Source organism: Gossypium hirsutum, chromosome D10 (genome assembly GCF_007990345.1).
Source record: "Gossypium hirsutum isolate 1008001.06 chromosome D10, Gossypium_hirsutum_v2.1, whole genome shotgun sequence".
Taxonomy (NCBI): domain Eukaryota; kingdom Viridiplantae; phylum Streptophyta; class Magnoliopsida; order Malvales; family Malvaceae; genus Gossypium; species Gossypium hirsutum.
In genome coordinates, this window is record NC_053446.1 from 7,622,150 (window position 1) to 7,634,894 (window position 12,745).

The 12,745-nt window shown below is 34.5% G+C and overlaps 2 protein-coding genes across 4 annotated transcripts; one reads left to right on the forward strand and one right to left on the reverse strand.

Moving 5' to 3' along the window:
• The first annotated feature begins 2,632 nt into the window (after positions 1-2,632).
• LOC107913907 (uncharacterized) lies at positions 2,633-9,762 on the forward strand. 3 transcript variants are annotated; one of them, XR_001688658.2, is made up of 16 exons: positions 2,637-3,228; positions 3,930-4,323; positions 4,427-4,604; positions 4,721-4,860; positions 4,943-6,182; positions 6,273-6,376; positions 6,546-6,690; positions 6,959-7,027; positions 7,191-7,236; positions 7,342-7,712; positions 7,892-7,971; positions 8,096-8,231; positions 8,684-8,870; positions 8,987-9,069; positions 9,343-9,536; positions 9,622-9,762. XR_001688658.2 is itself a non-coding variant. In XM_041102994.1 (16 exons), exons 1-16 carry the CDS (start codon positions 3,117-3,119, stop codon positions 9,475-9,477), a joined length of 3,312 nt encoding a protein of 1,103 aa, XP_040958928.1. In that variant the 5' UTR covers positions 2,644-3,116; the 3' UTR covers positions 9,478-9,762. The 3 variants fall into 3 exon arrangements, 2 of the variants coding, with proteins under 2 accessions (XP_016698064.1, XP_040958928.1); XM_041102994.1 differs by having other exon boundaries at positions 2,644-3,228; positions 3,930-4,088; positions 4,197-4,323; positions 9,343-9,762; XM_016842575.2 differs by having other exon boundaries at positions 2,633-3,228; positions 9,343-9,762.
• Positions 9,763-11,088: 1,326 nt separating this feature from the next.
• LOC107913911 (60S ribosomal protein L37-3) lies at positions 11,089-12,553 on the reverse strand. The gene is made up of 4 exons (XM_016842579.2): positions 12,397-12,553; positions 12,157-12,292; positions 11,443-11,544; positions 11,089-11,340 (listed from the first exon to the last, which is right to left on the reverse strand). The coding sequence occupies exons 1-4, from the start codon at positions 12,397-12,399 to the stop codon at positions 11,294-11,296; spliced, it is 288 nt and encodes a 95-aa protein (XP_016698068.1). The 5' UTR covers positions 12,400-12,553; the 3' UTR covers positions 11,089-11,293.
• Positions 12,554-12,745: the final 192 nt, after the last annotated feature.

Here is a 12,745-nt window from a genome sequence, read left to right on the forward strand (position 1 = left end):
TTACTAACAATTAAACATGAAATCGTTAAAATTTTTTTATCGAAATTTTCATACGTCTTTCCTATCATAATGCAATCCATGTAATAATATTAAAATAAATTTTCTTTTTGACTCGAATTTGTGGTCTCGAAACCACCGTTTTGAATTCACTAAAAACGGGCTGTTACAATTGGTCTCTTTGGGATAATATTCGTTCTCCTAATATAATCTTATTTTATCTCATGGTAAACATTACATCTTCCTTTATGAAAAGTCAATCACTATCAAATAATGATCAAGTCATCCATCACAAAGACGGATGGTCCGTGGCCACGTTTACTTTTCATTAACCATGTAATGCTAATGAGAGTATATCATTTACTCATGTTTTAGGCTATGAATTCCACTATTGCAAATGAATCTACATACTATAGAAGTCGTACACCCAACGCACCAGCTTTCGATTCATTATCTATTTGACCTCAGGCTTTTACTTACATCAAAGTGTATGAGTCACGCGTACATAGTCCATCCACTCAAGATTTAGGTATGCCACACTATAAATATCACAAGTGAATATATCCATAAACAAATTCAGGATCTATTCTGCTTGGGTCCATTCCGATGTAACGTCAGTCCAATTAGCCACATCTATGTCTCTATCATCTGAGAGTCAATCACTCTGATGCCCAAAATAAGGGATCTCCCCAATTAGACTTGATAGACGACATATTAGTCTTTCAATCGGTTTGCTCATTTTCGACTAGACTAAGGACATGTTTAGATTCATATACTAATATAAGCTGTCTTTCTATATTATGATCTGACAAAGTAATACTGCTTAATATTAATTAAACATTAGACAACGGGTGAGCAACATTTGCTTTTTTTTTTCTTGGCATGCAAAAATCATGTGAAGACAATATATAAAATATTAACGTAATTCATGAATAGTTTTATTAACCAATTTGTTTGAAAAAATTACAAGTGTACATTGACGAAAAATTACAAGTGTACATTACCCTCATTGAGTAAATTGGGGTTAAAGGTCCAACACGCGCACGCCACCCAATCCGTGTTCATGTTTACACGTAATGCACTTGTTTCTTTTTGAATAAACTTTGCATTCCTTTTATCAAAAATATTTTTTTTTGTTTTTCAAGATTTTTTTTAGTTGCAAAAAATCTTCTAGCTGTTGCAGAATATTTTCGATTAAGGAAAATCCTCAACTATTTTTAGAAACTGACACTGCTATTTTACCGTTTTGGCCCTTCAAAAAACAATATAAATAGTAAGCCATTCTTCTCATTTTTCCACAACAAAAAGCAAACATCAACCTCTTCTCTGTCTTTCTTAGCTCACTTATTTTCTGTTCAGAAAAATTTTTCGATCAATTTTTTGACCAAATTTTCAAGTCTACTTTTTCGGATACTTTTGAGAAAAGTAATACTAATTATATTCCACCTTCTTTATTCGGGTGTACGAATATTGAGGTAATGTGTTAACCTTGGGAGTCGATGTCGACTACACGATTACATCAATTAGGACAGATTTCCTTCTAAGACAGTGGTTCTTCCATGACATAGTGATTATTTTATTTATTTACGCTTAATTTATTTATCCTGCCAATGCTAACTATTTTATTTTAGAGTAAAATATTTCCAACACACATTTATTTAGTTACCGATGCAATTTTTTTTTTTGCAACATCTTTAAAACCTTGAGAACTAAAATTAATGAATAACTAAAAAAATTGTGCAACAGTTATGAATAAGATAATACAAAATTTTTAATTTGGTGTTAAATACACATTTATTTTTAGATTATGTACAAATAATGTAATTTTTTCAATAGATCATATAAAAAACTTAAATCAAGATTAACATGTAAGATTTATCCATAAAATTAAGGACGATAACCTTTGCCATTATTGAATTATGTTTTTCATTTCTTTTGGGAAAAAGTAATTATTTGGTACAATGTTGATGAAATTGAAAAGATTACATAAGTAACTGCAGTAAATTATTCAAATTACTTTTTTAATAGGTAATATTCCTACTATCGGTTTGAGCTACTGTATACCATTCTAGTAATAAATTGGCGCAATCAACTCTCTTTTTTGCATTGGTTAAAATTCTAATAAATTTTGCAAAATTTTAATTGCACTAGACGAAATCTTATGCAATGACTATTGCATGGATAATATTAAAAATATAAAATTTTTACTTTTTTACCATTATAATAAATAATAAAACTTTTTACTGAAACATAATTTTAAAACAAACTAATATTAATATACACAAATTCTAGTAGAAAAAAATACATTCACCAATAAAATACTATTTTAACCCAAACAATTCTCATGAAAGCGAATAGCCTGCAAATAACTTTAAATTACATTAAAAAATAAAATTTAATAAATAAGAGACGTATTCGTAATAGAAAAAGACAACGACACATAATACCTTCTTTTAATTGCATTGCTAATATACCTAATAATAATCCTTAAAAAGAGTTTTCTTATAGAGATTGGTAATGCTTAAAACATATATTCTTTTGAAGAAAAAAAGTTATTTTAATTAATTAAAAGAAAGGAATTGAAAAAGTAAAAAAAAAAATAGATCAAATACAAGATCAAATCCAAAAATGTATATGAAGAAGTTATCCAAAATTTTTAGAGAAAATCAGATGGAGAATCATATTGATCTTTTAACTTTCGATTTGAATCAGTGTAATTTGATTTAATATAACAGTAACAGAAGAAGAAAATGGAAAGGCATACCCGAAAGTTGAATCATCAGTAAAACAAGACCTAACAGTCCTCGCGTTGAAGTTTCCCCCCTCAATTTATTTTTTCTATTAGTATCGTTCTCATTCTTTCCTTTTTCTTTTTCACTTTCTTTACAAACACAAAATTTCCTTTGGGTTCCTTCAATTCTTTAACTTTTCACTTCAAATTCGTTGATTCGTTATTCTCACCTCATGTTCTGCTTCCCCACTAATTGACATGAGATTTTTTTTGGCGGGTGATTTACAGTTTCCATGAAGAAAAAGGAGATATAGAAAAACACAATGTTTCGTTCGATTTAGAGATGGGTTTTTGATTTGATTTTTGTAGTCTTCATTTGGTTGAAACAATGAACAGGCAAAAGCCGAAGCCGGTGACGGTTGGTGACTTGGTGGAGGAAGCCAAGAAGCGAATTGTGATTTTAGCTATATGCGTCGTCGGATTGTCCTATCTTATGTCAGGTTAAGTTATCAAATCCTCTTTTTTGTTTTTGTAAGTTTTTTTTCGTCTAATTGCCGCTGAATTGGCTCTATTTTTTATTCTTTAATTGTTCTTCTTGATCTTCAAGTTAAATTTGATCAACGCTTTCATTCAACTTACTAGCGTTCACTTAGGGTTTTGTCTCTGTTCAGTTAGGATGGAATTGGATCGGTTATATATGTTTTAGAGTTTGGAGGAAAAAAATTGGTTATTTAGAACTCTGGATTCAAAATTTAAGCTGGCACCATAATTTAGCCAGTCTTGCATTTGATTGTCTAGGTGATAAATCCCCAGCTGCAAGCACTAAATTTTTAGCTGTTGTACAGGTCGCACAATTTTCCGAAACTGAACTTGTAAATTAACTTCACTAACTGCTGAACAGACTTAAATTTGTGGTACTTAACTTTGGTTCCTTAATGTGATATTATCATTGGCCTTTAGCGAGCAAAGATAGATCACACTGCTCTCTTTACATTTTGTACGAATTGCCTGCTAGTGCAGTACAATGCTATCAACCAATGGTGGCAATGAAAATTTGAAACACATGAAGTTCTTTTCTTAATTTGGATTTGGAGTTTAAGATATTTAAAATGACATTTTCATTATATGATTTCCATTAATTCCTTTCAATTTTTTTTTGTTTTTCAGTTGATATTTACTAATTTCCTGTTTCTTATATCAGTGACAAGCTCCTCGGTTTTGGTTAATTTGCCTGCTGCTGCCTCCTTAATCATTCTCCTCCGGTATTTCTCGCTCGAATATGAAATGCGGAGGAAAGCTGATGCATACAACATCAAATCTGAAGCTACAGATGCCTCAACTTCAAAGCAACCACCAGAAGGTCCTAAAGTTGTTGGACATTGTGATTGGAGACGTAAAGTAAATTCTCCTGTAGTTGAAAATGCAATAGATCAATTCACAAGACATCTTATTTCTGAGTGGGTGACAGATCTATGGTATTCTCGTTTAACACCTGATAAGGAAGGTCCAGAAGAATTGGTGCAGATCATAAATGGCGTTTTTGGGGAGCTATCAGACCGCATGAGAAATATAAATCTCGTTGATTTACTCACAAGGTATAGGTCCATTCAGTTCCACCACTGTTTTGTTAGGTATTGTTTAAGACTTCTTAAGAGGGACTGCTTAAGAGGGAGCTAATCTACTTTGAGGATGATGCAGGGACCTAATTAATCTCTTTTGTTCACATTTGGAGCTTTTTCGTATCAGTAAAGCTAAATTTGAAAATCGGCAATCTGTACCACTAACTATCGAGTATCGAGATGCTGAAATAAGACGTGTTCTGGCTGCAGAGAATAAACTGCACCCAGCTTTATTCTCTACTGAAGCTGAGCACAAGGTTGTTGAGTTTTTACTTTGACCTTCCAGTCATGTCAAATTAGTCCGTTAATCCCACATTCTTTTTAAGAAGTGTATTATCCTTGAGTATGACAGTGCCCACCTTGTTTATTTCAGGTGTTGCAACATTTGACGAATGGTCTAATTTCTCTCACATTCAGGCCCGAAGATCTGCAGTGCACTTTCTTTCGTTATGTTGTCAGGGAGCTTCTGGCCTGTGCAGTAATTCGACCAGTCATAAACTTAGTGAATCCAAGGTGATCTGTCTTTTCTACGTTTCTTGACTTCATTTCTTTTATGTTGCTACTTGTCTCAAATAATATTGATATTTGGTGACAGGTTTATAAACGAGAGGATCGAATCTGCTGTTATATCTATGACAAAGGCTAAAAGAGGACTTAATGCTGCACAAGATGCATCTCAACACAAACCAAATAGTTCCTCAAAAATCCCATCTGATCATTTTTCTAAGTTTCTAGATCCTTCTGTCACTGGTGTTGAACTTGTACAGTTGAAAACTAATCAGTCCGGAGCTGCTGGAGGCACCACTGCAGCAGATAACCTAAATGGAACACAACTTTCAAAGGATCCATTGCTTTCCATGGATACTCGAACTTCTCGTTCATGGAACTCTGTGTCCTTGAATTCACAAACTGGTGCTGAAAGAGGTATCGAACGACATCGTTCTGGTGGAGAATGGGGTGACATGTTAGATCTCATGTCACGTAGAAAGACTGAGGCCCTTGCTCCTGAAAATTTTGAGAACATGTGGACAAAAGGGAGAAATTACAAAAAGAAGGAAGGTGAAAAACGATTAACTGAACAAGTTCCACAGCATTCCTCTGCTGGGAACCCTGCTACAGTGGATCATTCAAAAGTAGTATCTAAGACCAGAGACAAGTATCCAACCAAGCTTAACTCATCTGAGAGTCATGGTGCTCAACATGCACTAACTGATCAGTGGAAAATAGAAAAATCATTCCCACATGAAGTTAGGAATGTACCACACTGCTCTTCAGTCCTATCTTATCAGGAAGATGATGATCACGACCTTGTTGATTTGGAAGAGGTTGAATCAGAAAGCAATGATTCCTTCACTTCAGGAGAAGAAGAAACAGGAAATGTACTGGGTCTTGATGCTACTGGAACTAAAGTTTGGGATAGTAAGAGTAACAGAAATCTGACCTTTTCTCACATTCATCATCCACTTGAAAATCCTGAAGGCCATATGGTAAAGAAGGCTGGTGGAAGGCGTGTCCACTATCGAAGATTAACTAGAGCCACATCCAGCAGGAAAAGATCTAGATTGACCGGTCAGAAGTTGCCTGTCTGGCAAGAGGTTGAGAGAACAAGCTTCCTATCAGGAGATGGACAAGACATACTTAATTCACTGAATGGACATGGAAAAGCTGAATATTCCAGTGACGATTCTGAGGCTGAATTCTTTGGTAGACTTCACAGTGGAGCAAGTGCTTCTTCATCTGCTTCTTCTGTCGCTGTTTCAGAAACTTATAATTTGACTGCTAATTCCTTGCAAAGTTCGTTGGCTGTGGGTTCTTTTTTTAAATTGAGATGTGAGGTACTTAATAATGACCAAGGTTGTCTTCTTATCAGTTTGCTATAATTTCGTATATTTCCATGATTATTGCAATATTATTTCCTTTTGCAGGTTTTAGGTGCAAACATTGTGAAGAGTGGTTCTAAAACATTTGCTGTTTACTCCATATCTGTTACAGATGTAAATAACAAGCATAGTTGGTCTATCAAGAGAAGGTGTGTAGAGTATGCTATTTACTTTCCGGCCTTCCTTCTATGTTGCATCCTATAGCATTCATTCTTCATTGCATGGGCATCTCCATTGGATTTTTCTAAAATGTCAAACCAGTTATGCTTATCTTCACCTCTATTGGAGCTGCTAGTCATTTTAATTGTTCTCCTTCAGGTTTCGACATTTTGAGGAGCTGCATCAGCGCCTTAAACAATTTCCAGAGTATAAACTTCACTTGCCGCCAAAACATTTTCTCTCAACAGGTTTAGACATTCCTGTAATACGAGAACGGTGTAAATTGCTTGATGAATATTTAAAGGTTAAACACTTAATCTCACCTTATCATTTTTCTTCGTCCTGGAGGGCATATCTGTTGAACTAAGTTATTCAAATTGATATTTTATTTCTATATTGAACTTCCTTTAGAAAGTATATTTGAAGGGCTGTTTGGTTGCTAATACTTCCATCTGCCCGAAGTGCCATTTAGTTTATGTATGACAAATAGACATACCGTATGCTTTATATAATAGATTTGATTATCTTTCTATTTTTAGGGGAATTATTAATATATATTCTTTTGTTTTCAGAAGCTCCTGCAGCTTCCTACTATTTCAGGATCAATTGAAGTTTGGGACTTCTTAAGTGTTGATTCCCAGGTGGATTTCTATTTTCCTTTTCTTATGGGAAAAAATAAACTTTCTCTTTCTGGGTAGAGATGGTGTTTCTTTTTTCCCTTTTGTGTGTGTGTGTGTGGGTGGAGGGAATCCTAGATTTTCCCTTTTAAGCGCAATCTCTTATTATATGCATTTTGTAATGCAGACATATGTATTCTCGAATTCTTTTTCTATCATCGAAACTTTGTCAGGTAAATTCAAATATGATATGGTAGACTGTTTGTGTAGTTTTATTTTTTACTTCTTAACCTGTCTTCTGGTGATTATATTTTTTGTGTCACTTGGAAACTTTCTAGTTGACCTTGACGATAATCCATCTGAAAAGGGAAGAAAGGCTTCAAATGTTATGGGGCCTCTGATGGGTCCCTTATCTTCCAGGAGACAACTATTAGACACCGAAAGCAAGGGACCTTCATCGCAAATCAGGCCTAATCATGCAACAGATGGATCAAGAAAAGCAAAAAATGTGCCTTATTCTCCATCAAAAAATCCCACTGAGGAATGGTGCAAGTCTGTTGAAGATACAGGCAGTGGTGATGCTAGAGTGCGAAATACTTCGTCTATAAAAAACACAGGGAAGAATGTTAAAGGAAGAGAGAATGAAAGAGTGGAAGATGCTTCTGAGTTGCTTCTTGATGCTGCTACATATCCGACCCTTCCTGTAGAGGTAATCAGTTTAAGGTCAAATGTTTTCTATCCTCTTTCAATGTCCCCAGAATTAACTTGGCTGTCACAATAATGCTTTGTGGAATGAAAAACTTCATGTGCCGTTTTTAGTATTTGCAACAAGTTTTGAAAGGATACTAGGGTCCTCAAAGGTTTTTAACAAATACATCTTCTATGCAGTGGGTGCCACCAAATTTAACAGCTCCCTTGTTGGATTTGGTGGATGACATTTTCCAGCTCCAGGATGGTGGATGGATAAGGTACATAAATGGCTATAGAACTATTCACTTATGTCAGCAGTATATTTTATCTTCAGCTTATCCTTATCGCATCTACTTCTAACCAGATGCACAAATTTTACCGTACTTTGTATGTGTATTTCAGGCGGAAGGCTTTTTGGGTGGCCAAACAAATTCTACAACTTGGAATGGGTGATGCTTTTGATGACTGGCTGATAGAAAAGATCCAGATGCTGCGCAAGGGGTCAGTTGTTGCGTCAGGGATCAAGCAGATTGAGCAGGTAGTACTTGATCTCAGAAATGAAATTTTCTTTCAAACGCATGTGACTGTAAAATTGTTTAGTGGTATGAGAGACCTAAACAGACATATCCTCTTGACCAAGTTTGCAAGATTATTTAGTGGAAGGGGAAGCCCAACCCTACATGATATTGGCTTGGCCTTTGGGCCGGAACAATGTTCTTTCTAGTGTATTTTTCTATACAGCTTAGTCTAGATCAGTCTGAAAAATGCTTTTAAGAGCGAGATCAATTGGGATTCTGTTCGATGTCTTATCTGACTTAAATTATATCTTTTACATCCTTTTATCTTATCTGTTCTTGCCATGTTGGAGATTGTTTCTCTATATTTTTCCTAGGACTGTAAGTGGTTTGTTTCAAATTGTTTAGAATTTTAAACAGGGGCACCTATGCTTGTAATCACTTCTAATATGGAAAGCCTGCAATTGTCATGCAGATACTTTGGCCTGATGGAATATTCATAACCAAACATCCAAGGCGACAACGTCCACCACCATCCAGTAGCCCATCCCAAGCTTCACCTCGTTCACAATCTCCTGAATTATCTTCACCTAGATTGACTGCTGAGCAGCAACAACTGGAAGCAGAACGTCGTGCAAAATTCGTTTATGAGCTAATGATTGGTAGTTTGTTTATCACAAATGTTTCTTATTTATCATCTGTGCATTGCACATTTTCTAATGTCACTAAACTGAAAATTTTAAGAAAGTCAAACAGCTCAGATTTTCTTGTAACACAGATAAAGCACCTGCTGCTATTGTGGGTCTTGTTGGTCACAAGGAATATGAACAGTGCGCCAAGGATCTCTATTTCTTTATTCAGGTAATTTAGGACATTAAGACTTCTCTTTTTTGTTCTTTTAATGTGGAGCAGGTCTTGTGTTCAGAAACAAGAGTTGAATTAATATGATAGTCAATATTAGCTAGGGACTTCAGATCCGTTTTACAGCTGTGTGAAGGGTATCATAGGTTTATTATCAACACCGAATTGGGTAGAATATGATTGGTGCAACTTGCAGTTGTTAAGTCTCGCTGGTGGATTTGGTTATTATATTAGAAATCGTTATAGTTATGCCTTTGTTCTGTCTTGTTGCAGTCTAGTGTCTGTTTGAAGCTGCTGGCATATGACCTTATTGAGCTATTGATGTTGTCGGCATTTCCAGAGATGGAATATGTTTTCAAGCAGTTGCATGAGGAAAAACATAAGTTTGGTGAATATAAAGCGAACTAATTGAGATTTGATATGAGGAGTTTGAATAATAGAGGTTTGGCCTTGTAATGCCCCCTCAGGTAAGTCGAATGTTGAGATTCATATTTGCAATTGCCCTTGATTCATTGCATTGAGGAGATATTTACTTCATTCATGTGTTTACAGTGCCATGATCTTCCACTTCATATAGAGCATCAAATTCTGTAATTAGTTTTTTTTCTTAAAAGGTTCACTTTTGGAGGAAATTGTAAGTAAATCTTGAGAACAGTGAATATATATTAATATAATGGAAAGCTTTTTCCCGCAGTTCTTTCCTCGAACTTTTCCTCTCTTGAACATGTTATGCAGTGCTTAAATTCATTTAAGGCTGGCACTGGCAGGTTTAACTTTGTCCAAAGTGACTGTCCTTCCTTTGTAGACAGCCAAGGTTCAACGTAAACAGGTCTGATGAATAGTGTATGAACCTTTTGTTTCTGTTTATTTATGTGAAGTTAAATAAACAAATATAAATAATATTTGGAGATTCCATTTATTAAACTGAATTTGGTTTATAAGCTCATTGTTTGATTGTTATATAATTGTTATCGCTTGTACTTATTTTGTTTATTTATAATATAAGTATTAATATTTTGTTTGATTATTTTATATCTAAAGTAAAAACAAATGTTTCATTTTTCAAAAATATGCCCGAAAAAATTCATTTAATTTAAATGAATTTATTTTACTCTAATAAGCGAATGTGGATACAACTTTTAATTTTTTTTAACAAATATATATTAATAACTTCATAAATAAACAAACAAACATGATCAGAAATTTACCTGTTCTGTTCAATAATAATCCTCCTCCAATTTGCAACCGTTTAACTATTGGGGGTTACCTACCATATATTTGTCCAATTTGATTGGATTGAAGTTGTTATTTAACCATCAAAAATTAATTTTATTTAATAATATGTTCACAATTCAGAATTAGCTTGCACAGCCATGGAAGGGTTTTCTAAAGGATTCGTTTACTCCGATTTCTAGACTTGGCCAATCCTTCAACTTCAGATTCAGCAACTGAGTATACAGGATAAACCACGATTTCGTACGAAATAATAGCAAACTCCAATACAACCATGACAAAACAAAAAAATAAGAAATAATAGCAAACTCCAATACAACCATGACAAAACAAAAAAATAAGAACAAAAACGATTTGCACACTCATTTTATAATTTACGATCAGTTTGTTCAACTTTCCAGTTTTATGATCGTACCACAAATTTTGGGTTCCACCGATTGATGCATGTGGTTAGACATAAGAGATTGGGCAAGAAAAATATCATGCCAAATACACTAAGATAAGCAAAGAACCTAAACCTCACATGGAATAAACAAAGAAAATTTTAAACTCACATAATCTGATTCACAGCACATACCATCAAACATGTGTTTTGGAACAGTTAAGTTTCAGTATCAGCTGCAGAATTTATATAATAAAAAGGACTGATACCTCAGATTTTATTATGGTAAGTGCCAAGCAAAGATTATACCTTTCTAGAATGTAACTCACAAGATGTAGAAAATACTTCAAACAACAATACTCGAATAAAGAAGACTATAATTTGAAACAAGATGAAGGGCATCATAACCGAAACAAGCACATGATTAACTTCGTCCACAAAAATATCCAGTAATTAAGTGTCAAGCAACAATAGCCGAAGCAGCTACATGAAAATAGAAACTACAAATATTTAAAAGCATCCAATGCAATAAATGACATTTCTCATGTAATGTTCCCATAAAACTTTTACTAAAATAGATGGATTCATCAAAACAACCTCATAGCCAACTTAAGCCGAAGCTGCTGCAACCTTCTTCCTCGGTGCTGCTTCAGTACCTAGTATCATGATCCAACACAAATATTTAACAAAATGAAAGGGGGAAAAGCCCTTAAACTAGAACAGAATATGTTTATATAATGAAATTAGCAATTTCGTACCTTCTCTGAAACCAGTCTTGAACCTACAAGGAACATGGCGAAGATACCTCATCCTACCAGTTCCAGTGGTCTTTCTTCGGATTGCCTTAACACTCCAGTTATCTGATTCCCACGATAAACAAGTACCCCTTAGATTTACAATCCATTAACATACACACTCTTAAAACTCTCAAACATATTCATGGCACCCGGATTAATACGATCTGTGAGTATAAGCACGTTTCTTGTAACATTTAAAATAACAAATATCAAAATCATAACAAGAAACTGCAGATATTACCATACAAGTTGTATTTTAGAAATGCACTTTCAAAGTTCAAACTCCTAGAAATATACAAGTTCATACCTTTTCTTTCTTCAAAAAAAAAAAAACAGCAGATGACATTCAAGCTGTGCCAGGAAAACAGGGTTAAAGATTCTAGGATTGTTACAACCGCCTCTAAATGTAAGAACTTTGACTTATATGCCGAGATTTTACTAAACAAAGATAAAAGGGATAAGAGGAATGATATTCAATTAGAATAAATACATTGAAGTGGAAAAACAAACTAGAAAACTACAATCACAGATACAGTCTTATCAAAGAGATTAATTTGATTAAAATGAGCACGTAAAGAAACAAACCCAGAAAATAAATCAGCTAAACAAAGAAGAAATCCAGATTTTGAAAGCCGACCTAATAACAGTATGCAACAAAAAAAGAGGGGCACTTACATTTCCTCTTACGGGCAGCAGGGAAAGCACAGGCAGAGCAACGGCTCTTCTGGAGATGGAAGCTACGGCGGCCGCATCTCACGCAAAGAGTGTGGGTCTTGTTCCTTCGTTTACCAAAACTCCCAGTTCCCTTTCCCTGCGAATTACGATATTCATTTCAATTGTAAGCATCCAACCAGATCAAAGGAAGGAATAAAAAGAAAAGGAAAAGAAAAGGAGTGTTGCTTTTTGCTATTTCACCATTGGAGCTGACGCAGGAGAACCCCAAGAGTTGATTCTTTGGGCTCTGAACAAGAAAGAGAGCGGCGGAGGAAGAAAGTAGTATGGCACCAAAGGGTTTATCAGGATTGAGTTGAAGAAGAGTTTGATTACATGGATGGGCCAATATCTGGGTTGTTTCCATTTTGGGCTAAAATCAGAGATTGACCCAATTTAACCTTCCAAAGGACTAAAACACATAGGGTAAACTACATTAGTATTTAGTAGTCTCTCAATTATTATTTTTTCTTTTATAAAATATTCACTCAATTATTATTAATTTTTTTTGGTCACCTAACTATGAACAGTTACAAAATATTCACTTAACTAT

Excerpts from the sequence above, each read along its gene's own strand:
- LOC107913911 (XM_016842579.2), bottom strand. Across the intron at positions 11,545-12,156 it reads TGCTGCCCGTAAGAGGAAAT|ATAACTGGAGTGTTAAGGCA; the intron begins GTAAGTGCCCCT and ends CGTGGGAATCAG. Across the intron at positions 11,341-11,442 it reads CAAGACTGGTTTCAGAGAAG|GTACTGAAGCAGCACCGAGG; the intron begins GTACGAAATTGC and ends TCATGATACTAG.
- LOC107913907 (XM_016842575.2), top strand. The coding sequence starts at position 3,117 with ATGAACAGGCAAAAGCCGAAGCCGGTGACGGTTGGTGACTTGGTGGAG. Across the intron at positions 3,229-3,929 it reads ATTGTCCTATCTTATGTCAG|TGACAAGCTCCTCGGTTTTG; the intron begins GTTAAGTTATCA and ends TTCTTATATCAG. Across the intron at positions 9,070-9,342 it reads ATCTCTATTTCTTTATTCAG|TCTAGTGTCTGTTTGAAGCT; the intron begins GTAATTTAGGAC and ends GTCTTGTTGCAG.